A 27356-nucleotide genomic window follows, 5' to 3' on the forward strand; every position below is an offset into this window, starting at 1 on the left:
AAAAACCAGGAGCTAAAAATGCCCCAGGAGAGTTAACACCTGCCTAGGTAGATGGCCCCGCTTATGAGGTAGGCTTACCGCCACGATAATTGGTGGAATTGCTTTTTTTTTTCAATAAAGGAAACAAAATTACCACAAAAAGTGCATAACTACTTCGATGGAACCATGACGTGTAGGGAGGGGGGACATTTTTATTTTTGTCACATGAATAGATAGATGGAATTGGAGTCGTATGCTAGCCCAACAGTTTTATTCATTTGGGAAGGGGGATTTGACAGCAGGTATTGCTGCACGTGTATACTGTGTAAGAGAATCCCCTGAATATAGTGAATATCGTTCGTTACTATTTTGAGATGTTCCTTCATCGATGTCTGCGAAGAAATGCGAAGAAGTAAATACCCTCTACGTTTTAAAATGACCGCATCCTCTAACATCTCAAGTCAAAGCTGCTCTGTTATGTTACGTATTGTTTTCTCACGCAGAGGACGGCAACTATGTGCTCACGTTTCTGCGGCGCACGTGTAACGATTGACTTAACACGAAGTGCTACTTGATCATATTGTTCTTTTGACACAGAAACGCGCTAAGACGTTTTAGGAAGGCGGTTCGTTTCATTTTTACCTCTTTTTTCGATAATAATGATCAGTCTTTGGATTCCTGTTATAGTTTAACCATTCCGTTATTTATATCAAAGCTTTCTGCAACCTTTTCACACTAAATGACTTCAAGCATTTTCCTCATAATGTGACAAAAACAGTGGGTCAAAAGTTTACATAGGCCTACACCAAAATGACTTGCTGCATGAAAAGCTTAGAATATTCTGAAATGGCCTCGTATCACTGGATTGTGTCCCTGCTGATTATAATTGTACAAAAGGGCCTGGGTTTCCAGAGGCATTACTTTCACTCCCATTATGATGCACGATTTGAAGCATGGAGGGACCCCTCCCTCATTTTTGTCTTCTTTTGTGTCGTGGGTATCTCGGGAATCCTCTCGGATATTCAGGAGGAGTGCAGTAGGTTCAATAGCCTTGGGTATACAGCTTATATGCATCATAGTTATTTGAGGGTCTCCCTTCCCTACTTACCGTGTGGTGTACCTCTACTAAAGCCAGCATATAAGGAAAGCAACAGAATGCTTTCATGAGGAATACTGTCAAGACCTGAGGAAGAGCATTGGCTATAGTTGCACAAGTCAGGGACAAATTATTTAGACAACTAGAAGAACCACGTACGGAAATCTGTCCAGGCGATTTGCAGAAATACAGCGACCTATAGGTACAACCAAGACCCGTCCAAGATCAGGCCGGACGTCTAATTTAACACCAACCGATAAGAGGACCTTCGTCAGAAAGGTTCAACGTCAAGATTACCAAGAAACACCTGTGCCAAGAATTTGAGGTTTCAAGGACGAGGGCGTCACAGTTAAAGAATCCAGATAGTCCTTCATTGAAACAAACTACAAGTATGCAGAGCAAGGAAAGCCCCTCTTTCAAAACACCCACGCGCTGAAGCCAGGCCGGCATATGCAGCCACAATATTGCCAGCAGTGCGTTTGGTGAATGAAAGAAGGGAGAGGCTTTCGAACCGAAGAACATAATACTCGTGGTGAAGTAATACAATCCAATTTAATCGCATGCAATTTCATGGGGGAGTTTGAGTTTATCAGAAGATAATCTAAAATTACACTATGTCCATGCGCCTATCTGCTACAAATGATAAACCTGCACCAATCTGCCTGGAAACACACCAGAGAGAGATTCTCCAAGTTCTCCAAGTAGTATGCTATGGACTAATTAAGTCACGGTGCTGTGAGCGTACACACTGACTGCGACACCTCTTTTGCTCATTTTACAGCGGGTAGTTGTTAAGTCGAAAACCGTGAATGGATTTCTCGTTGACTGTACAGGAGCTGAAGAAAATCGTGTTGTCTTGGAGAAAAGACTGGATTGGGGATGACCAAACCTAGAAGTTTAAGAGTCTAAACCTGAGCCGACAACGTCGTGGCTACCAGGAGCATTGAAACATTCTCCTCAGGGATCTTGTGTTTAGACACTCGGAAAATAGAACAAAGGATAGAAAAGGTAACTTTTCAGCCTCTTCAGCTGATTAGAAGAGTAGCTACTACCCGGCTGCCTCATCTGGATACCAACACATGAACTTCTCTCTATGTTCATCTTAAGTTTAAAACAGGACAACCACTGGAAAAAAAGTCAACCTGATTATGATCTTCCTACAGATCCCTGGAAGAAGGCGCCATTCCGTCGGATCGTTGAAGATCATTGTTAATCTAAAATGTGTTTGGCTGAGTAATATTCCTTTCGAGACACTAAACTGAGTGGGCTGCTTTTGCTCTGTCCCTCTTTTGACTCAGCAGTTAAGGAAGCCTTGGTATCATTACCAGAAATTAAACAAAGGCAACAACAGTAATAATAATAATAATCTGTTTGAATCATGGCTATTCAAGATAGGAAATCCACATTTATGATAATACATGTATATCGACGCCTTTGAATTACAGATACTGAGCGCCTTATAAATGCGTTGATATTATTATTTTCCATAATACCTGTCTTGTCTCTCTGTGGCAAATAACGGAATTACAGTTTTGTTGTTCAGAGATCTCATTCAGACAGATGATGTTTTGTCTAGTCAAAGGTTGTGATAGGAGATGAGTGTCGGAAAGACTTTTTCTGCTGTCACAAATCTTGCCAAAGGCCGATGAGCGAGGTAGTAGTTTATAAAGACTGAATGAAGGAAACTGATTGTTTGATACAAGCTGACCAGACCTTCTGGAGACCCATCTGACAGTTCCCACATGGTTACATCTTCTGGAATTAGAACTGTGGTGAAAACTTGTGGCGTGCCACCCGGCAAATAGATTCCTGCCGTGGAAACGAAGATATTTTGCTTATCGATATGTACCGTCAAGATATCTCGTCCTTTGAATCTATTGATGTTATCCAATCGTTGGGTGGCAGTAGGTCCGTCACTGACATGCAAATAGGTGGCATGTTTGTTCAGAAGATGAAGGTTTATGACAGACTGCCCGTTAGTAAGTTTCGTTGCATTCTGGTATTAGGAGCAGCAACCAGACCGATGAAGGTCAGGTCTTACTTTTCCTTAATAAAAAAGGACAAATTATAAATTTTCCGTACAATAAAATTTTGGGCTTTACTCTCCTTTAAAAAATTCTTTCGAGCCACGATTCAGAAAAAACTACTCCCTCACAGCTTCCAGGATCGAATCCAGAACCCTACAAAAATTGATACTCTTCCTATTGAGCTATAGATTTACTCAATTTAGTAAGAGTATCCATCATTTTTAAAGTGCGCTCCGCGATGCTGTACAAATTTTGATGGAAACGATGCTATCATTATCTGGCAGTTATGACGAGACGAAGATTCCCTGACTTTGTGTAGGTAGGCCTACTATAAAAAAAACTGACTTGAACTGGGGTTTCAAGTGTGATTGCTCCAGTATTTAGCATTTTTGCAACCCTTGGTAGGAAATGACGCCTTGATGAACAGACTCAGTAAATACACCAACAACACTGAGTGGGTTTTGACTGAAAATGAATCATTAGATCAGATTCTACCTCAGGAATCCTAGGATCATGCATGAATGATACAAGCTCAATAATGAACAAACAAGAAGCACCAGAAAGGAGTGCAGAAAACGCTGCTCTTGGTACAAGAGGATATCAATACCTAGGGAAGATTAGCTGTTTGAAACTAGAATTGCCGAGATAAGGAATGACCAATGGTTTCGAGGTTCTAGATGTAATCAGACTGAGAAAATGTTAATTACTTCTCAAGGAATGGGCAGCGACTTCCCATGATACTGATAATTGAACGGTACCACGGTAGGAGGGATGACATCATGTAGAGGCATATTGTTACAATGTGGGGTCTGAACCGCCTGTCCCTTGATGGAGTGAGTAGCTTTGGCAGCGAGTTAGCGAGTTAGCGTTCAGTTTATTAGCTTTCTCTGTCATTTCGTTAAATGCCCAAAGAGCTCACCCACAAATGGAACATTTTTCTTACGCACTTTGTTACGTACGGAAAACGCACGGCAGAACAAAAATCAACAGATGCATGGGCAGAGGAAGGTCAAGGAAATAATTTCAAACCACATTTAATCATAAATTTAAAGCAAAGAAAATCCTTTTTTTGAGTTAGACTTCTCATGCAAAACACTGTGAGTTTTGGACAAGCAAAAGAATGTTAGCAAACATTATTTACAAAAGCACAGCCAAGCAAAATTATACAGAGAAACATAATGAAAAGCAAGCCGGCAAAAACAAATTAACGGACAAACAGAGGCAAATTACATTCGACCCTGTGCAGTTTCCTTAAGGAGCCCCTTAAGGAGCCCAAAAACAAGACGGGAAAGACAAGGCCCCGCCCAGTCAGTACCATGACGAAAAGAGCAAAGTCGCTGGACCAAGCACCTCCACACCCGCACCAGAACAGGCCAGCTCAGGCAGGTAGGTTGGTGTCGAACCCAGAGATTCGGCTTCTGCATGGAGCCACGACACTCCAGGATCCACAGTCCCACAGCGGTGTCAGCCTCGGCCACAGTATCCAGCGATGAAGAGGAGCAGACTGGTAGAAGACGACAAGGAGGTGCCGAACCAACGCCGGCTATTTTAGAAAGCACACGCTAAGAGCATATAAGCAATGACTGAGGGCGAAGCAATTGACTACATGGTCAGTTATAGGTTTTAAAGCGTGCGTAAATTCCATAAATACCTTTGCCTGGAATCATAAATGTACAAAGAATTTGGATTAACTGGGGTAGTAACAACCTCATCAAAAGCGTACGAGGTGTTGCAAAATATGAGATTAGGGTAAAAAAATACCGTACGAATGCTGTCCTAACTACTACAACGAGTCTGTATTTGTGGCCTTCGGCTCTATATCAAAATATCAAAATCTCATATATGCGTACTATAAACTGTTGAAAAAGAATGATGAAGCAGCAGATATTTTAAGAGCCTTTTGTCGTGCCTGAGCTAATGAACCATTACGGAACTAAAAGTGATTACAGGTAGGCCAGCAAGGTAATCTAATACTGACAGACAGACAAAGAAAGAAATAAAACAACTGTTGGGTACTGTATGACACATGTAGACACTGAACGTCACCACTCTAGGAGTCGGCTTAAATGTGTGCAGGGAAATTGGAATACGGAAATAGAGGTAACATCAGGTCATAAAATGGAAAAAAATCAGACAAACTATAGAAAGGGAGTCAACCTTTTCAAAATGTTCAGTCACGTGAAAATCCTTCTTTATGCTACTTACAGGCAGTACTTTTTCCAAATCACTTCCAAACTTTATTTGAATGTTCTTGTGTTGTGTTTTCAAATTTAATTCCAGTAAGATTCAGTATCAGGTAAAAACCACAAACAAATTTAAATTTCTTTCTCTCTCTATTAGATTTCAAGCGCATAGATTTCATCCCTTCCTTGCAGAGGCTCTTTTAATACAGTAATTAACATTAGTCCTGTCCTCAATACCAAATTTATCAAATGAGTATACTCTGAGTGAGATTCCCTGTTCAATCCACTATTTCTGGTAACCTTCTGAATGAGTGACCCTCTCATTGACGTTCTTGCCCGCGGTCTTGTAGTCCGAGGTAGAGTCATGTGGTGAGGAATTTGAATTATACCAACTTTCAATCTACAACGACACAATTATCCAAAAACCTTCTGGTCGACTAGTAATTCTTACAAATTATAGCACTTATGAAAGTTGCCATGTAATTTTTCTTGCGCGTGATTTCCCAATTTCATTTGAAAGAGGACCAAAAGCTCTTTTCTACAGGTCGTCACCGTTTTTACCAAAAGACAAATTGGCCCAGAATCATGATTTCTTTTTCAAATTTCCGAGGGGTTTGCAAAATCAATGCGAAAAAACTTAGTGCAATCATTTTAAAAATAATTTACTGAAATTAGCCAAATCACGATGATATCCTTGTGGCAAAATTCAACTAAATCGAATTGTTTTAATTTCACGAATTTGTCTGTCATAAATACAGCGTTAGCAAGCAAGGGATAACCCATGGGCAAACTCGTTTTGCTGTTTTCTCGAAGAGAACAATTTGACTCTGGAAATGTATACAAACCTAAAAACTTTGCATCTGGCACGTGCAATGGCAAAAGCATGTACTATGAATAATTATAAAAGTTATAATTATTTTAAGTACAATTTTTAAAGGTAAGTTCAACAGTTGCACAATAGTGGAAATGTGTATGGTGCATGGCAGTGAGTAAAGCCAGCCTGCTTGCATAGGGCCTATTTTGTTGCACACAGATCAGTGATCCGTAGTTGGTTAATTAAAACCCGCCTAGTGGATGGAACAAAACAGCGTTGGGATCACTGATCGAGATCCAGATCTGTGTGAAACAACCAGGCCCAATGTTAGTTGTGATAGACTGAGATTGACGTGATCTATTTTCTTCAACATTCTCCACTGCAGCTTAAAGGTCTCCCCCGTCAATTGCTCGATAAAAGGGATGCACACTAAAATATCATTCAATAATAGTTTATGCTGAATTGCATGTAGCGTTATGAACTATATTCCACCAGAAACTGTATTTACGTTTGTACGTATCCTGAGGCACTTTTAGAAGCATTTTCCGGTGTGAAGGAAATTGCAGTCAACTCGTTTATCTCGAGGCATGCTCGTCATGTACCTTTTGTCACCCGAGTCAAGGTAACAGTACTATTAACGTAACATTTAAAACTAAATCAGATTTTTTCCCTTCAAAAACAAGTGGCAATTTTTAACTCTGAATCTGAATTCAGGTAGCCATGTATGATGACAGATAAGGTCTTCGGGTGCAGAAATACTGCGAATTGCCGCTGTTGAATGCATCTTACACTCTGAATGATAATCAAAGATTGGACCGTATTTTTTACTTACGTTTCGTTGCTTTATGATGTCTGATGTCTTTACTCGTAAATTCCTATACAATAAAACAATTACGACAGATCCTTAAAGTGTAGGTGCGATGAATTTTTCTTTGACATTTTTTCTGCAACTGTATACTCTTCTTCAATATATGGAAACTATTCTTCACCCCTATTTGCTTAAATGCATTGAAATACTCTTTTTAAATAAATTTAAAATAATCCTTGCTTTTGTGGACAACTGAGGGTGCTGTTGTTGTGATGTCATCTAAGGATAGTGCAGTGTATAGGTTTTTCTATTCAAATTATGAACACAGAATTTCCTCACTGCGAAAATTTCTCAGAAGGGTTGACTATTGCTCATTGCTCATGTACATTACACAACAATGAATCAACAAAGGACAGAAAATTTAGTCCAACAGTCTTTTCAAAAGCATTTTGTTGTTGTTGTTGTTGTTGTTGTTATTGTTGCCTACAAACCAATGTAACCTCAAAGCTTGCTTTCTGGGATTACATCACAGTTTTGCTCATGAATATGGAAATATGAATTCACCTAAAAACCAAAAAGGCAGTAAATATATTTTGAAACTTTGAAACATAAAAACGAGGTTACCTCCGACACATAGGTTCTCTTTGAAGGTTTGTATGAAAATAATTCTTTTATATTAAGTGTTTACAAAATTAAGTGTAGCTTACACGTTCTTAAGGTCCATATTTCCCGAAGACAATTTTGTACAACAAATCATTCGTGTAGTGCGGGGATGCTATAGGACCGGTTTGCAAATTGTTTTAAATGTTACGTTGTTAAACCTTACCAGTGATAGATATTACTAGCAAAGCGATTTCCCCAAATATCGTTATTTTGTTTGGCTAGTTTCTTCCTCAGTGAAGGCGTAATTGTCTGCGTCCTGCTTGACGTTCAGCTCAGATATGTCGATGATTGCCATCGTAGGCTTAATGTTGTCATTATCTTTGCATCGCCAACACCTAAACCTTGAGACGGCAAAATAACACAAAATGGCTAATAAATAATAGGCAGTCATCGTACGTGGCAAAACACACTACTTCAAAACATTTGTTGCAATTTATTTATTACTCGTCAAGCCTTCAACCTGAAAACACTGCTGACATCGGCAGCGCATGTCGTCAAGATCCCCTGCTCGTCTGACGGTATCTCAACCTTCTTCCAAATATCAACTGTGCAAGGCTACATGACGTCACTCAATATGCCGCATGTTGAGGGATGTGGTGCTGTAACTTTTTTCCGCCAAATGACTCCACTACGGAAGCTTAAATGACCATCCATGTTACCGCGTTACTGAGTTAATAGTTATCGTTGAAACAGAGAAAAATACACTGGCTAACACTGATTTCAAAGATAGATAATTTCCGAAACACGAAAATCAACGGTAACGCTTTGTGAAAACACTGATTTCAATGATAATAGCTCTGAAGTGCAGAATTCAAAGATAACGTATCTTGGAAACATAGCATCGTACATGAAATTCAACTCCAATAACTCGGAAATAAGGAAATCATTTACGCGGTCATTTAAGCTTCCGTACTCCGCAGAAAGATAACAGTAAGACGAGCCATGAACACCAAGAACCAAGTGGCTTTTGGAGGGGGTCTTCACGGACAAGGGAGGGGGGCCTTCACGGAAAAGTATAACAACATACTTCTTGCTGGTTCTCTATCCTGTATGCGTGCAAAGTTAACATTTAATCCAGGAATAGAGGTATCTCTATTAGGAAAAGAGAAATCTCTATACGCGGATTAAATGTCAACTTTGCACGCCATAAATCCTGGTAAGTTGCAGTTCACCTATAATGTGCTTGTACATGAACTTTGCATCAGCGTGAATACGGGCGATTCACAGTAGCGCGCCTCCGAGAGTTTGCAACGCGTTGATTAATCACAGTGCGCAAAATATGCCGACCCAATGCGCGTTTGGAATCGGTCGACAGATTCAGGTTATAAGTGACAGGTGATGTGTTAATTACACGAAATAAACCTTGAATTAAGAAAAATCAAACTTACTTTCCAAATGCCTCCCCTTCCTGCAGTGTCTCCGGCAGTTTCTTATCTTTGGTCTCAGGCAGTAGAAATGAAAGAAAACCAGCAATCACCGATAAAGATCCAAACACAACGAACGGAAGAGGACTCCACAGTTCCTTCAACTCCAGAATAAATGGAGACAAAATACCTGCGAATCGTGCCGACGCTGAGGAAATTCCTAATCCAGCACTTCTGCGTGTTGGAGTGGGTTTAAGGAAAAAGAACATTTGTCAAAGCTCCACTAAGGATGGTGCTTATTTCCTTTCATCGGCATTACAGAAACCAATTGTTTGGGTTTCTCAGTTCCGGGCTGTCGCCCATGTGGCATGAAATACCTTTCAACTCGATGTCTTTTTATTTTGATTTCTAATCTAGTCAATCTAACTTCCTGAAACAAATTTAAAACTGAGTTTGATATTCAATAAATGGACGTGTCTACACTCCCAAACAAGAAAAACATTAAAATGGCTACTTCGCGTAGTAAAAGACTAGCATCTGTCGGTGATCCGTTGTGCATCTCTATCTTCCCAAGAATAAGTCGAAGGAAAAGGAACTCGTTATCTACAGTTTATGTATGTATATTGTTTTTGAGATACACGAAAAAACACACGCAGTGAACTGAAATGTCACTGTTTACATAAACCTGTCAGTATGTTGCGGCCCTTTCAAATTCTTAACAGGCTCCAGAGACAAAGAAATATTTATATTATGTGCTTGGCCGGTATCCGTCCCGAGCTGAAGTGCACCGCCAATCGGCGAAAGAAAGACAGGTGGTTACAAGCGGGTTCTTGCACGCGTTCTGCGTGTACGCAAAGACCATACATGCCACAATAAATTAGTAAAGCGTACTCAGCGGTCGAGTTCGGGCGGCCTGTTCTTGACACGGGTTTCTTGTTCTCGCGCTCGAACGGCGAGAACATGACTCAAAAACACTGTTCTCGGAACAGGATCACACAGCACCTCCTCGTCAGGGTTTTACAGGAACACACGGAAAAACTCGCGAGATTCTGATTTTTGAACAGCTGCAAAAGTAGAGAGATAGCTTCCAAAGCCATAGAAAATGGGAAGTTTTGCAAAATTAACATTAATTATTTTCCGTAACACAGAAATGAATGTTCCTGTTTATATAGAAAAAAATTCAGCCCATCCAAACATAAACTCTCGAATAACGTAGCCTACATGGACGCCGCCATGTTGCATGTTGCTTGTCACTAACTACCAGCGATAACCAGTTGTTTGTTCCCGGCATTCGAGCGGTCGACCCGCGAACTACAAATCGAACTGTTTGTGAACATACGGGAACAAGCCGCCCGAACTCTGCCAGCGTGTTCTGCGTAAAACGCGCAAATACTTGCGCACCTCATGGCGCACCTACGCGGTGAGTACCAAAAACACGCCCTCTTTTGTTCCGCTCGGAGAGGATAGAGCCTGAAAGTTGACCCCTGATGGCGCGCTTCCGGAACCCTTGGATAGGAAAAATAACGTGCAGAAATTTTAGAATTTGTAATATTTTTTCGTTCATTTATACTTCTTAAAAACTTTACCCTTTAAAAGGCCTTTTGTAAAATATTTGCTAGCATTGATTGAAACTGAAAAATGATCTGACCTATAGAGAAATATCTTGCCAAAAATTGACTTATCACTTCCAAAAATCCAAAATACATGAAAAACAAAACAATTCGGTGGTCTCGTACGCAGATGAACAATTACGGATTTATAGTTTATGGCAGTCTTTCGGTAAAAGCCAAAATTAAAACAGACCAAAATATCTGAATGATTTTGAAATTTATAACGAAATAAACGAAAAGCAATAACATGCTTTTACAAACGATTCTGATGTACAAAATGTTTAACCAAACCTTTGCTGCCAAGAACTGCATCACGTTAACTCAACAAAATCTGGAACCCATTGACTGCACGTAGGTAAATCTTTGCAAGATTGTACAATCTCGTTTCCACGTAAGCACAGGGAATGAAAACAAACGTGCATGAACAAGGAGACCTAGGAACAATACTGCCGGAAGCAAAAGGTCGTTAATGATATTCGTTTTTTACCCATCTCCAGGTGATTTTTGCAAATATTACTTAAGGAGGATAAAGGGAAAATTCCAGCATGAGTGTTTCTGGGGGTGGTTTCGGTTAGAAATCATTCTTCCAAAAATTATCGGATGTGATAGGGCGGCCCATGTAAAATCCCACAGGCGGACCGCACGAGGGTTCCGGAAGCTTGCGGTGACCTTTTACCTTCAGGCTCTATTAAATGTTCATGGCCGGCTAAAGTAAGCATGTGCCTTCAAATTGGAAATAACAATAAAAGATTTATTCAAACTGAACAATGGATGTTGATCAGAACGTGCATTCCGTCTAGTGCGAAAATGAATAATTTTCCATCAATTTGGCTGTCATGTCTATTAAACGACCAGGATAAATTTAATACATCATCAAACGATAAAAGCAATTTGCGAGACAACCAGGAGCATAATGTAGACGCATAAACTGATTCGGAACATGCCAACTTCATGTCGTGATTCAATGCTGGACAGAGAGAGGAAAATGGCGACCTGTAGATAAAGGGTTTATTCAGCTCAGCCCTATATAAAGCAATGAATATTTAACATTCGTGCAATAAAAGGAATAATCCCTCAAGATGCGTGACAGACTGCACTGCATAGTTCCCTTGCATTTGCTTTGAACAATAAAACATTCAATTCAATTTTGCATCTCATAAAATCATTCTTACCAGTGCACTAGAAACATCTGTTTAATGTGTTATTACTATACTTGCAGAAATCCCCGTTTATTACAGGTCATTGAGTTATTCGTTCTATTCAAGGAGACCCGTTGACTAGAACTTCATTTTTACTTGACTGCATGGTTCCAGTCCCTATTTAATACATTGTATGCCCACTAAGAAAGAGGAAACTAATGTAGGGGTGGGAACCAGTCGATCATAAAACGATACTACCAATGGGTGGCACTTCGGACACGAAGTGGTTATAGAGCCCTGGAATTGTCGAACTGTTTGGAATTGGTCAGAACCATTTATAGAGAGTAGTAACAGAAGTATCCCTATTGTTGGAAACAACCTTGTAGGTGTATGCGCCACTGCAAATGGATAGGTGGTATATCCGCCCTGAGCTGAAGTGTGCCCCCGTCGGCGAAAGAAAGACACGTGGTTACAAGCGGGTTCTCACGCGTTCTGTGTGTACGCAGAGAAGTGCACCCTCACCGACGAAAGAAAGACAGGCTGGTGAGAAATTTTCCAACCTGGCTCCTGCATGCGCTGGACGCGAAGGCCAAACATTCCGGCATAAATTCGTTGCGCGTACTCAGCATGGCCCGCGCCAAACACACATAAACGTACGCGCCTACGTGGTGAGTTCCTACCAAAGGACCGTCATTTTCCTTTAAAAACCCAAACTTTTTTGTTACCGCTCAGAACGGATAGTGGCGTTCCACTGAGAGAAGATTCTGAGTCACGTGAGTTTTGACGGTCAGCGTCCAATTTACACAGAAATGCGCGTAAACGCGCGCGCCTTCGAAGTCTCTCAACATTCTGACGTACGTAAAACTGCCAATCCGGCTCGTAAGTGTGACATCACTTCAGTTTAAACCACGCCCACCGTACATGCACTGCACATAGAGTTACATGCATTGAGCGCCGTTTACGTGGAACCTTGGAACCGGAAGTTAACGTGCAACTTCAGTGATCGTCCAATGGGAGCCTGCAAATCATGGTGCGTCCGCCTTTGTGACGAAGTCAATTAAGAACCGGATAAAAATACATAGATTTGAAAAGGCACGGGCCTCCAACCCCATTAACGGATGTGTCACGCCTTCTGAAATGTTTTTGCCTGTCGTGTTACGTCACGTGAAAAACCTCTATGCTTGGAAAACAGAAGCTCTACAATTTTGAGCCTTCTAATTTCAATAATGAACACACACATCAACTTCTTTGTTTTTGCATAACTCAGTGAATGGATGCAGTACATACCTGACTGACGTAGGGTAGATTTCGCCAGACACAACGTAAATAATTGCAAAAGATGCGGAAATACAAAATTTTCCGATCATAGCAATAACGAGTCTCACGGTGCCGGCATCTGCTCCACAAAGGACATATATTATCATGTCAACAATCAGTAAAATGTAATGAATTCATTCTCAAATGTTCCCTGACGGGCATTACTCCTTCTACATGTAAATGACTGTATCTTACAAAGGGTTTCTCTTCGAAATTTTTGGCAAAATCTCATTTTCATTCTCCTGAGCCGGTCTTCAACGTACGTTAAAGACCGGCCAAGCACATAGTTATTCCCAATTAAAGAGTCCACGAGATGAAGTTTTCTTCACTTCACTTTTGTTGCATGTTTACACTTTCCTTCATTATGTAAGAGCAATTTTACACCTCATTTTTGGGTTAGGCTGCTTGGAAAGTCTATTTTTTCAAACCTGGTCTAGCTAATATAACAGTATGCTAGGGCCATCCAAATTTCCTTTACTTGCTTAGGAGCATAAAGCAAAATGAGCTGAAGGTTGGTCTCTGTGTACGCGTTTTACAGATATTAGAAGTGATAATAACACCTAGGACAGATCTCATTCCCCCCCCCCATTAGTTTGTACTCTCTTGGTGTCGAGAAAAATAAAGGCTCCTAAACTTCACAACTGGAAGCCTAAAAACAAAGTTAAGAAGCTGACCGTCAACACGGAGTTCTTTCAGTGAGTACATTCGCTTCACACGGCCACGTGAAGGTGTAATTGATTATTTGCTTGATTGATTGACCTATTGTTAACTTTGGGTGTTTCCAAATTTGGTCACAAAGACCTCCACATTATTTTATGTGAGCTTCCCAAACAACTCGAAAAAACGTGGAACCGTACCACTTGGCTTAGATTTGAGGCTTCGGAGATTAGCCTAGTCCCCGCTCCAATGAGGTGGACGTGATTACATCATGATTGATATGGCTGCAACACGAAATATCCCTACCTAGAAACGAAGTGATGACGCAAGCTACTCCTCCAATCAACAAGTTGCCACCTAGATTGATTCTACGGCCCACGTACTTCAGTGCAATGACACAGTACACGTAACATGGAAACTCAACCAATCCTGAGATGACTGACGCTAAGTAGTCATCAACGCCGAGGTCTGACGTACTCAAATTAAGCCCGTAATATACCATACTATTGACGAACCTGCACGTCAAATACAAATCAATTAATAAAGCTAAACGTCAGTCCAATATGGAAGTAATTGGAAGAACGCCCGCTTTGTTACTTGGGCTAAAACGCCAGAAGATTTTCTTTTTGTCTCAGGCTTATCACCCCAACGCACAAAGGTAACCAACTACGACTTTAAAATGGTCCATACTAACAACCCTGTAAGTCAGTTTGAGGGTTGATTCCAACTAAACGTGTTACACGTTAACTTGCACTCCAGATGCACTTTCGAAAACTTCAAAACATATATCCCTAGCCAGTTGTACTGCAAAAGTGCAATTTATTAAACAAATCCACCGACATACAAAGGCCAAACATTGTTCAAGGCAAACATCGATGAAGTAGTTATTGGCAAACTATAAATAACTTATGAATTCATGAATATTAAATGATTAACCATTGAAAAGTCATCCTGCGGAGGAAACTTTGTATCAGATCGGGTGAGATTTTAATAAGAAACATTCAGTGATGCTGTTTCACAATTTGGACATCGTCGAAGCATCAGACTTTTTGACAACGTCATCATCCTCTGACGAATCACGTATACTCACCAATTGAACATTATATTCAATGTCTTAATACGCATATTCCGGGTGCGAAATAGTCCTAACGCCGTTGCTTGATGACTCGCTGAGGGAGACTCCTGTTAAGTAACGAAGTACATACTTTCAGTGTTAGGACTATGGGCACATTTTCAAGCAATCCTCAAAGGAAAAAAGTTCATCAGGCATCCAAAGACGCCAAAGCAGCTCAGTGACTTCTGTCAAACGATTGCTGTTTGCAAAAATATGGGCGTAAATCCCGGTTGTGGGGGAATATTTCCCCCATTTTTTTTACCGGGGGATGGGCCGTTGGATAATCCCACAATTTTCGTGGTGAGGGGAAAAAAAGGCAGATTTTGAAGTATTTTTTAGAACTTTTCAATAACCAAAATGCCTTCAAAATTTTAAAGGGTGTAAATACGCCGGTTTGATACAACGGCCGGTTCATACTTAATGCGAAAGTGAAAACGAGCGCGTATTTGTGCGGGCAGATCAAATAGTCACGCCGCGAATTTGCAAACGAGCACATTTTCAAGCCGAGCGAAATTTTGCTTCAAAATAATCTTTAGTGACTGCTGCACCTCGCCTGAAGTATGAACGGGCCTTATGGCGTGTAAGTATACACCTTAAGGCGTGTAAGTAGACACCTTAAGGCGATTAAGTACCAAGGGAAAGGCAAAGGAGAGGAGTCACGCTCAAGTTGAATATCCATGTGTCTCCACGTTTCAAGTATATAAATGAAATTGGTTTCGTTTTGGTTGTCAGAATTTGGATGTAAAATCGGCCTCATTTGTTACGGCGAAAACAAGCCTAGGTCCTGTCTTCTGAAACTTTAGACTGGCTCGTTGATCATGGGCCAATGATACTATGCTTTGAGACCGTGGGGGTATTATGCTCTAATCGGTACGGTAAAACAATGTGTTTTTGTACTTAGTATTCACATTTAGAATGTTTCTTACAGTCACTGTGTACATGCAACAATCACAGATATCGCCCCTCAATGCAACTCATTGGTGGGTTTTTATTCTCTACTACAAACATGGCCAAAACTACCTCGAAATAAATCTTGCACGACTGTACGCGTAAAATCCAAACAACTAATAAATTATAGGGACCAGTGGCTAGCGCGCAAAGAACGCATCTGATTGGTCCTTTTGTCTACTTTTGAATATTTAAACTGTATTGGTTAAGCCAATAACGTTGTACTTATGTTACCATACATGTCGTGCTGGGAGCAAGTAATCGCAATACTGACTCTGTGCTCAGCCCCTCGTGACCACAGTGTTGTTGTTTTTAAGTTTTGGCAATTGACCTTTTCGCCGATAAATTCAGCACTATGCAGGCAGACGCATAAATGGCGAAGGCGGCAAAAAGTGGTTAGATCTGTGCCCGGAATACGTGCTGCATAGGTTATATATATCTCCTTTGGAATCTGAACCAATCACCTGCAGATCGTCCCATATGTTGTGTACAAACCAAAACTAAAACGAACTTTCCAAGTCGGTAATAGATATACTACGTCACGCTTCGTTTACATATGCAATTTCCAAAGACAATGGGGTGGGACGCTATCCATCGAGATCCCACAGGAATGTGCACACGTGAACAAAGCAAGACGTCATGATGTTTTAGGTCTAACAGAATGTTCAATCATTCGCACGTTAGGGACAAGGCAACCAACGTCCCCGGCACAGAGGTTGAAATACGTGTACAACGTCTGGGTGATCGCAGCAAGTAAAGGTGCCTTTAATGTGTACGTCAGTGCGTTGCGTACACGATGCGTTCATACGTTTCACTTTCACGAAAACAAAAATCGACTCCATTAACATAACACACGTGTGCGTTGCGTTCGGCCGTCGAAATCGCCCTGGGAGGGATTTTGACAGACACGCAACGCTTGGCGCAAGTGCTGATGCGCATATGGGAAGGCGCCCTAAGGTGCATAGATCGCTGAGATATTGCGCGTGGAGAATACAACCAAATCAATTACCGACCACTGACTTCGTGTAAAATATCTGGACCCGTGCTGCCTTGAGGCACCCATATGTACGTTTTTTGGTGCGTCTGCTAAGCACACTTGTGTATGGACCATCTGTGGTACGTCTCCAGCACGCGTTGGCCATTGTCATTCTTTTTTTTCCCGCTCCATGGCTGCCCAGCACATTTGGCCAAGCTGTACAGTTTGAGCCAACATGAGCATTAAAATCTTCAGCTAGCACCAGACGGTCTTGGAGGATTTCGGTTCGTAGAATTCATTCTATACTTCTTCCGAGGATGGCCGTCTAGGTGTGTGGGCGGACACATTTTGGGTGCAGTTTAAATGGCACGAGGCGGGAAGCTATAGAGATAGGCTGTCCGATACATCGAAGCAGCTCATTCCTAAAGGCAAATCCCACCCCATTCATCTGTCTCTCTCTGTCCAGACGACCATTCCAAAATCTGGTGAAATTAGACTCACGAATTGAACCACTACCAGTGAGCCAAGTCTCACTCAAGGTGGCAACAGATATGCCAGACCGGCAGAGCTTAGCATCAGGCCTAACTGCAGCAGGCTTGGTAAATCACAGTCGAGATGAACACTGATCTAAAGAGAGCGTACATAGCCCTTTACACTAAGAAATTCATTATTATGCTCTCATGCACACAAAATGGCCTTCACGGTAAGAAGTGTGAGCGGGCCATTGAAAATGTGCAAAAATTACGATTTTAACATCTTTATACAGAGCACTAAAAATTCCACTTAAATTAGAAACTTGTGGCGAAAACGATTTAATGGGATTATCTCAAGAAAAAAATGAGCAAAATCAGAAAACCTGAGAGAAAATGACCATCGAAGTCGCATCCCTGTACATTCTCAATGACCCGCTCACACTTGTTGCCGCCAAGGCCATTTGTGCGCATGCGTGCATAATTATGAATTTATTAGTGAAGAGGTCTATTCAAGCATGCAACAGGTGAGAGGCAGTCACAGAGTATCGACCTGGCCTTGCCGGCCTCCCAGACGAACCTTGCCAAGCAACGGCAACCCTTTGAGCCCAAGAGCGATTTACTGATTTCGCAGTCTAATCGCCATCATAGAAGAGGTGCCTGTAACATTAACATCAGGAACCAGGGCAGGAAATAGAAAAAGTGAAGGAGTGAAAGAGTGCTTGCCCTGGACAAACTTTCATATCTGGACTCAAGACTGCGTGATCTAACGGAACACCCGGGGTGTGACAGCCAGCACAGTTGTGAGTTCCCCCAGAATCTCCTACTGCCTTGAAGTTCGGTTCCAGGCCGATGACGTATAGGATTCATCTGCCCAGCAACCAGCTGTACCAGATAGACACTGGGCAAAAAGAGCACTGTCGTCCCGAGCCCAGCTACTGGCCCCTGTTGCCCTGCCAATAGATGCAGTTTGTAGTCGTGCTCTGGACCTGCCAGGACCTGTGCTAGGACACAGTTATCGTCTCCTAGGTGCCAACCATGACTAACGAGTCCCACCTGCCAGAGTTTGAAATCAGAGTTGACGAGCCCTGCCTGTCCAGAGTAATCTGGTTTTAAGGCGCCACAAACTCGCCCTCCACACCCCTGCCATCGGTTTTAATCAGGGACCGGCGCTAATAGCCAGAAAGTAGGAATTTTCCAAAATCTGTTCGAGAAACAGGTCATTTGGTTATGTCGTTGGTAGGGAGTTCTCCATACCATTCTGACAAGCCAACCCTTTGACCTCCAGGGTCAACGGTCTATTTCTGGATGTGAAAAGAAATCATTGGGGCGCATGCACTGCTCGACAACATGTGGAAGAGGATACGTTGATTTGTGAAGACAAACTTTTCTAGAATTTTTTACATTTTGCTGTAAGTGGTAAATTTCCGTTTCTTTGGCAATTGACTGTTTGACAATAAGCCAACAAGCAACCTTTTCTCGGAAATGTTGTGAAAGAGCAAATTTAAGGTTCAAAATTTAATATGGAAACATGTGAACTGAACAGTGTCTTTCATGAGATACATCACAGAAATAGTGCCTCATTTGTCAGGAAAAGCTTGAATAATTTTGAATGTTAAAAAAGTTGAGGAAGACAAACAAAGCGAGTCTGAGCAAAAAAATCATTGCATGGAACCCTTATGTGCATCTGAAGCGGTTGGTGTATATGTCACAATGTGAGGTTCTTGTGGTAACGTTGGGGTGAACATTCTTGTGACATTTGGATTGTTCCCTTGAAGGCTGGATTTACGCCCCACTTCGGAAGTCGTCTGTTCACTCGTCCGTTTTGTGTAGAAATTGCAAAATGTTTGACAGCATAACGATCTGCTAATTTGTTATAAGTGCACGACAAAGATCAAATTATGCTTTCTCTCTCTTTCCTGAGTTTTTCACCTTCCTGTAATCTTCCAAACACGAATGTATCCACAAATACAATGTAAGGATGCTACGCAGCATTCAACCCATGGGGAAAACTATCAAAGAAACAGTAATCAACTATAATGGATAACAACTAGCAAATGTTATGAAGTCCAAGTTAACAGCAAAAACCTTTACTGAGAAGTCAACCCATTAAGAATAAGCAAATGCTTGAATTTGTATGAATAAAAAGTAGCATTTGCTTTTACTTCCATTTTTGAAGCATTTACTCGTGTTTGTATGAATAATAATGAAGCAAAGCTTTTTACTTTAGTGCAACTGCTAAAAAGTAAAAGTATTTACTTTTTACTCTTTTAGTTTGTGCTTGACAATAAGCAGTTGCTTCATTTTGTACTACAGAATTGGAGCATTTACTGGGTGAGGGCAAGCTTGAAAACGAGGAGCATATACTAATGTTCAAAATGGCAGCGTTCATGAATGACATTCGAAAGGAAAAGCTGTATGCCTTTAGGAAGGAATCTCAAGAAACCAGATGCAGGCAGTTGTACCGATTTGAGAGTGGCAGAGCAATTTTCTTCATCAAGGCTTTTGCGATCACTATTACTGCCATCGTGCTTATCTGCCATGCTGAGGTCTCAAGAGCCGGGCACCGTGCTGCACTGTGTGTGCATTTTAATTCAATCCTTAACATGTAGACCGTTTTGTTCCAGTTAACAGTATGTTTTATTGTTTTTGCTGTTAAGGAATGCTTTGGAGGTTTCTGTGCTAATGCGTATGTCCATTGTGGGCAAGAGCCATGATGTCATTTAGAGTAGTAACTTCAGTAATTTCTAGTTTAATTACTAATTTAACAAACTTAAGGGAATTGTTGTGCCTGTCCATTTGCTTTCAGTGGTTTACTGCAAACAATTAATGCATACAATGTTTCAATGTGAGCAACAATTTGGATTTACCGAAAGAGACCTCTGCAGGGGGTGATTGGAGCAGGTATGTCTGCTTTGACTATAGTACACGAAAGTCTTACTTTCTTCAGTTCTGGAACAAACGAGGAGTATGATGAAAGGCTCCAATCGTTGACAGAATTTGCCAATTTAGATGAACCCCCCCAAAAAAGACAAGAAATCAATTTGGAAAAATGTAAAACAGTTCTAAGGAGAAGACCTTTAAAGCTCTTGGTATGGAATCACTGGTTGTGACCTGTAAGAAGTAAACTGATGAAATTAAAGGTGACTATTACACACTGAAATGTAAAATCTTTTCAGTGACTTTTAAAAGATGTATGAATTTGAGTTTTCAGCGCTAATTTAAGTCTCTTCTTTAAAATCTTGCAGTTGAGAATAAAAATAACCCCATTTAATTTCATGTTGGCAATGAACCTCGCATGTACAATCAAAAGAACATCCAAAATTAAATACTGGTGTATATGTTCTTCAAGAAGAAGCGTACATGCACTAGATTAATATTAGACGATACACGATGTCCGAGTTTCAAGACTTCTCGAAATAATTTTGTTTAGCAGCTTACCTGAGCAGTTCTAGTCACATCTGGACGGAACATTTCTTCTGGGAATTCCTTTCCGTTTCGTGCTGCCACCTTCCGAAGTGTCTTTTCTGCTTGAGTGAATTTCCTTTTAGTTATCTGCCAACGAGCTGATTCAGGCATTTTACTGTTTTGGTTCGACAGAATTTAAAGGATATGGAATTTGGCGTAAAAGAGATGGTTAACGACGTGAGTAAAATAAGGAGAGGAATTAAATGATCTAATGACACCCCTTGGTCAAAAATGGGGGGATATGTACCCCCTCCCCAAGGATTTACGCCCCTTTGTATAGCGTTGTCCTGTGTGGATACTGAGGAAGTTAAACACCAAGTTGTCACCATAGATTCTGCAGTGCACTCCTGATAACTTTTAGGAGGTTACTGTCAGAATGATTGACTTGTCTGGTACTTACAAGTAGGTTAGAATATACAAGGCAGTGGGTAGCGCTATGGCGAGCTGCAGGAACCTCCAGTAGCGTACGAAATACGCAAGCAACGGAACAAGCGTTAAACCAGCTGCGAAGAAGCCTTGGAAAGAAATTCCCACCAACACACGTCGATGTGGACTGATGAACTCATTTACTGTTGACAATAAATACAATGAATCAAGAAAAGTCATGCCAGTGAATTTTTCTAGTTACATGAAGTGGTTTGTTTAAAGAGAAAACATTTAGGTACAGTCCAGGTATGTACCGATGTTCAATGTACAGTACATGTACTGTACATGTACATGTACATGTACGTGGCTTACCATTGAAGTTGGACATAGCTTGGAGTACTGCCGAAAAACAAAATGGCATCCAGATGTTGTGTTTGGGGTTGTACAAGACAATTAAAGTGCAAATTCCAAAGAGAAAGAGATGTGGTTCTTCAGATTTTCCAAGTGCAAAAAGCAGCGAATCGAATGGGTACCGGTACATGTACATGGAACCATGGAAGTAGATTAAACATCAGTACGTGATTTTACAAATGTACTCAGGTTGGCCCCAAGAGTAGTTTAGGCTACATTGATAATAATGGATGATGGAAGGGGCCATGTAGAAACTTCGATCTCGTGCGCACAGGAAAAATTACGATTTTGAATTAGAAACTAATAGCGAAAATGATTTAATGGGATATTCTCACCAAAAAAATGAACGAAGTAGGAAAACCTGAGAGAAAATGATCATCGAAGTCAAGGCCATTTGTGTGCATGCGTGCAGAATTGTGAGTTTATTATGCAGAATTAGTTAAGAGGTCTATACCTAACTGGCTCATTATGGGCCTCGAGCTGAACCACGAGGGGGCGATATTTGCTAAGCAACGGAGACTCTTTGGTCAGAACTGAACTTTTGTGCGTACTTTGCTGAAAACGAAACGAGGACTTACACAGCTTCAGATTAGAAAAAAAACACTTCAAGATTGCCCTCCCCCATTTTATGAACAAAGTAAACTCTAAGCCGTGTCTTAGATCTGCCCTGACAGCTGAAAGTTGTTAACAAGTGCATGTGTAGGCCTACGAACAATTTTAGTTTATGGTAGAAGTCTCAGAAGTCAGAATCAATTTTGTACTGTATTAGCTTACCGAGTACAAAGACACAGATAAAGGCACCTATGCCTCCAGCGGCTACGAAGAACCGTAGAATTCCATATATTATTACGTTTGGCGAGAAGACGTTAACCAGAGAAGTAACGAAGAGCAACAAAGAAGCAATATAGACCGATGGCTTTCGGCCAACCCTGCGTAGTAACCAGCAATATTTAGAGGAATTAAAAAAACATAAACAGGATAATTTTTTTAATGCAGTGTATTATAGCACTATTTTGAAAACATGTATCAAGTAAGGCCGTATCTGCTTAGCCTGTCACACTCAGGGCTATAATCACCGTTGGCGGAAGCAGGGGGGGTGCAGGTCTATAGTGAAATAAAGCTTAATGGAGCAGCCTTTCAACGGCTGATGCCTGATGGCCTCACAACCCCTCCCCCCCGAAAATCGTGCCGCCGTCAGTGGCTATAGTACGCAGGTGGCTATGAATCATACCTGGCTCGAAACGTAAGATTTACATCCTGTCTGCTTGTCATTTTACCTTTAACATTAATCAAACTATGTTTTGTGTGTCTCATTTTGTTACTTGATTCAAAGTGAATCGTATAGCATTAATTGCTGCCTTAGGCTCGACAGAATCAACGAATAATTTTAAGCTGTAATTAAGTACGCGATAAACACTTTCACTTCAGATCGTAATTCTATAATGTTGTTGATTTCACTAAGACGCACTATAATACCAAATGGCACTAGAACTTACAAGTCTGCAAGTGATCCAAAAAAAATGGAGCCCACCAGCAGGCCAGCGAAGTAGATGGACTGAAGAATGCTGGGAGTTGCTTTATTGTCACATACAAGATCAAACTACACATAAAATGACAGAGAAGTACGAAAGAAGAATTACATGTATTCAGGGATGATTTATATTTTTATGAGGACAAACAATAAGATAAAGTACCTGTGGGTGGTTGGATTAAAATACATCTACTACCTTATTAATTAGATCTTTTCAGGGTTTCATAAATCACTGCCATACGGCGTCTTGCTTTTATGTGGTCCAGCCTTCAAGTGTGCTGACTTGTTTCAGTGTATTGCTTTCAGTTTGAATGTTTTAAATCCTTATTAAACTTTCTCTTCTTTTTGTTTACCTTTTTGGCTTTTCCCAATAGCTGCGGAATGGGAATACTCTTTGTTCTGATTTTCCCTTCTTAATTCCCTGGTTTTCTTTTCTTCTCATAAACCCCAGAGACTCTGTAAACTCATCAAACTCGTTCACTCATGTCCTAGAAATACTCCATTAATAAATCAGTAGTGACCTATAGGTTGTCCCAGCCAAATTCAGTAAAAACTGGCTCATTTTCGTCAACACGTATTCACATTCGAACACATGCTACGATTTGGTTTGTTTTGGATTTTCTTTTTTCCCTCTTCTGACATTCAAATTCGTCTTGGTGCACACAATCTTTATCTTTGCCGTTCAGTTTCGTTTCCGTCATTCCACGTCAATAATGGGCATTCTTCTTCTACTGCATGTTTCCAACAGGTGTAGTCGAATCAAAACTCATCGACACGTATATAGCTTCTTTTACCCGCGCATGATTTGCTTTTTCGTTTTATAGTAAATGTATTTCTTGTTCTGAGTCTTTTTAATGTAGGAGTACATAAATGCCCTCTGTCTGTCTTTTATTATAAGTCATTCTTTATGATATTCTTGTTCCATACTCATTGTTTTTGATGATTGTGAATGATTCCGTTGTATCCTACTTTTTTGTTTGTTTGTATCTACGCCTTTTTCTGAAGTCGAATCAGAAAGGTTTTGTGTTGCTTTTTGTTGTGTGCACTGATGCTGTTCATGTTGTGTTTCATATCTGATTATTCGGACCATTTCGAAATATATGTAGGCCTACTTACAAATGTTAACAAAAGTTCAGGGAAACTAATTCAAGATTAACGTTATAAACATGTAAAGAACAAAAATGAAAAAAATTACCCAAAAAAATTAAGGGCCTTTCTCTGCGTTGTTGAAGGGAAAGTGTACATCAGTTTTTTTTCAGTTACCTACTATGCTCACTTTTCTGTAAGACCATGGCTGCCACAATGGTTGCACAAAGTTACGTTAATTAACAAAAAACTGTCCCGAGACCCACTGTTAATCCTAATCCTTAGGTGTATGTAAAACCATATTTAAATTTGAGCATTGAGGACTGTTGGGGTTAAACCTGTTTTCTTGGAAAATCAGATGTTACCTAGGATCCATAAAGAGCTTATCACTGGATCGAATTTGAATTCCCACAAGTGAAACAGCTTACGCATTGACTAAAATCGAATCAACCACTTTCTAAATCTTTTGACACAGGTGAATGAACAAAACGACGTTTGGAATTTAAATGAACTACTTCCCGAAAGAATGCTCCAGAAGGAAATGGAATGCCTGTTTTTGATTTTCGAATTTTATTTTGAAGGATAATTCTTTTTAACCACATTTTATGAGCCTTGTGTTAAACTGAAAGACTTTTTTGCCGAAATTGGCTAGGAAAACCTGTATTAGACAGCAAGTGCGATGTGTGAGCTATCACAGAGTCCCTGCTTCAAACAAAAAATTCACAAACCTGTATTAGACAGCAAGGGCAAATCAACTTCAACACACAACTCATGTTACACAGTTGCCTTGAGATGGAATGTTCTTTGTTATAAATATGTCAAATCATGCTATGCAACAATTTGAATCGATATTATAGAATTTTTTTGCACAATTGTAAAGCTGCCTTTCTTGTTTCTGCTGTTATGAGCAATCATAGGTCTGGAAAATGTCCAACGTGCCCATTGACAACACAAGCAATGGAGAAGTGTTTGTGCATGGGCCAATCAGGAGCTTCACTGAGAGTATCTACAAACATCGACCACTATTTTGTATGGGCGGTCAGAGTTTCCAGAAAGTTTGCCCTTTTTATGCAACCGATTTTGTCTCAAAATACGCAATTGTTTCAAAAGCGTTACCTTTGAACAATGGGCAAGGTGCTTTTATTTACAATTTGGCAGTGGCATTTGTTATTTAGTTTTGTAATAAATGTCTGAGATGATGGGTACTGTGGATTGTGAGTTTTTGTGACGACGGGGCCCATAGAATGGCTCTGGATTCTGATCAACTTAATTTTGGACTCTGCACTAAAAAATGATTTTGTGTGATCACTGCCAATCCTGTCTGAACATATTTAAAGAAATAAATGAATGAAAAGAAAGTCTTATAAAGGTGCAGAGTGACAATACAATGCAATTCAATGTAATTCAAATTTCTCAAGATAATTATCAACACCCCCCTCCCAGAATAAATGAAAAGAAAGTTCAATTTAGTACCTGGCGTAAATAAAGTCGCTCGTGCCAACTTTCATGAGACAATTTTGTTTGCAATAAAAAAAGAGACAACATCGTTTGATCCAGGGTGCTTTCTATGGTAGATCCACTACATTGACTATAGGACAAAGGAAGACTGACTAGTTGCTGAATTGAATGCCTAGTATCATATCGGTTAATGCCAAAGGCCACTCATTCGCCAGGATACACGCGATATCCTCTTAGGAAGCATGCCATTATGCCCGAGTTTTCGGTAAAAAAGTGCCTCAGGAAGGGACCCGGTGCCCGCTCACCAGTTTAATCTAGCCGAGAGCACCTCCAATCCTGTTCGACCGCGGGGAGCATACCCCTATATACGGAAATGTCTGGCCACATGAAAAATTAAGCGCGTTTTCATGTACGTGCGTGGTAAGTGAAACTATTATGTACGTACGTTAAAGTATCGAGTACGTACGTGATAGTTTTCACGTACATATATATAAGAGAAAGAAATATTTTGATGTGTGTGACGTTCAGCCCTTTCTGTATTCCCACACAATACTCTACATCAAAACTTTTCTACACAAGGACGGAAGGGCCATAACCATAAAAAACCAAACAACGCTTCAGTATAGTTGAATTTGGGTACCTCTGTTAAGATCGTTGTCTTGTACTGAGTTGTGTCATACACCCAGGCATGTGTATCACTCTCTGTTGTGGGGCATTTGATGGTGTCGTTGCTGTAGTTGGAAACATTCAGTCTCATCGTGAAGGTGATATTCAGCACGTCGTACATTTCGCAGCTGCGGTACACTTCTTGACCTTTTTCTATTTTGAAAGGAATAGATGCATTGCGTTTTGCTAGAAGACATTCCCAGTCGTCTGGTAGGCCATCTACGCTGCAATTGGCATCATTCCAGTTGGGCACACGGCACCAATGGTCCGCCTTTCCTCCCATGAAGACCTGAGCTAGGGTATGCGCACCTGTCATAATACCAATCAGTGGAGCCCAAACGCATAATACCTTCTGCCATTTTCCAAAACCACCAATGACCTCAAGTATGTCGTCAAAGTTACGTGATTTTCTGTGTACAGCGTCGATCCCAGTGTCCTCTTGCTGAATTTCAACAGAAGTTTGGTTTTCTTCAGGCATTTTGATGAATGTGTAATCATATTTCAAAAAATAAAACTCTGAGAAATGTTACACCGATTTGACCATTTATCAGTTTGGTAATTTGACAATATCTACGGACTTTGATCAGACGAATTCACTTCTTATCACATCTCATCTGCTGAACTTTAATCTTTTCATTCTTGTTTCTCATTCTGCGATGGCTTCGGTGACCTAAAATACAAATCGAAAAAGGAGGACCAGCCATTTCGACTTTAGCAGATTCTTTATGAAAGGCAAAATTACAAGTAGACAGAGTGGAAGTAATCAACCAAAAAAGGAAGAATGCAGGGAGACAAGGGATGGGGAGGTTGAGAATACTAGGCCTAGGGCCTATGGGGCCAAAAATAGACCCCAAGAAGGGTGTATTATCTGCAAAGGCAAGGGAGACAAACGATTGTTCACTAGTAGTTCTTTTCTTGGTTGTTTGCATGAGGCCATGTTGTTAAACAGTCTGAAGGCAGCTTTTGTCTGGGGGGTTGTTCTATTTCTGTATTGGGTTGGATTGCTATGTGCATTTTCTGTGTTTGTGAATTGTTTATTCCTTTATATATAATTAGATGTATTTAAGTAACAGATCTTTCATTTTAAAGTCCAGAGTTTGATTGTGGTTTCTTATATTTATAAAACATAAACTATTTTGTGTTCATATTTATTAAATTGTTTATTTTTTAAAATCTAATTAGTTTAGAAAGCCCAATGACTGCTC

General features: G+C 40.5%; 1 protein-coding gene across 2 annotated transcripts; it reads right to left on the reverse strand.

Annotated features, from left to right (window-relative positions):
- Positions 1 to 4111: 4111 nt before the first annotated feature.
- LOC110981580 (organic cation transporter protein-like) lies at positions 4112 to 26708 on the reverse strand. 2 transcript variants are annotated; one of them, XM_087143380.1, is made up of 11 exons: positions 26126 to 26708; positions 22907 to 23010; positions 22185 to 22339; positions 21034 to 21202; positions 20607 to 20748; positions 14748 to 14839; positions 13964 to 14172; positions 12971 to 13079; positions 8959 to 9168; positions 7734 to 7911; positions 4112 to 6974 (listed from the first exon to the last, which is right to left on the reverse strand). In XM_087143380.1, the coding sequence occupies exons 1-10, from the start codon at positions 26627 to 26629 to the stop codon at positions 7776 to 7778; spliced, it is 1830 nt and encodes a 609-aa protein (XP_086999506.1). In that variant the 5' UTR covers positions 26630 to 26708; the 3' UTR covers positions 4112 to 6974; positions 7734 to 7775. The 2 variants fall into 2 exon arrangements, with proteins under 2 accessions (XP_086999506.1, XP_022094927.2); XM_022239235.2 differs by having other exon boundaries at positions 4112 to 7911.
- Between the last annotated feature and the right edge of the window lie 648 nt (positions 26709 to 27356).

Source organism: Acanthaster planci, linkage group LG11, assembly GCF_054643075.1.
Source record: "Acanthaster planci isolate LZ-2023a linkage group LG11, COTS_SCS, whole genome shotgun sequence".
NCBI classification, from domain to species: Eukaryota; Metazoa; Echinodermata; class Asteroidea; order Valvatida; family Acanthasteridae; genus Acanthaster; species Acanthaster planci.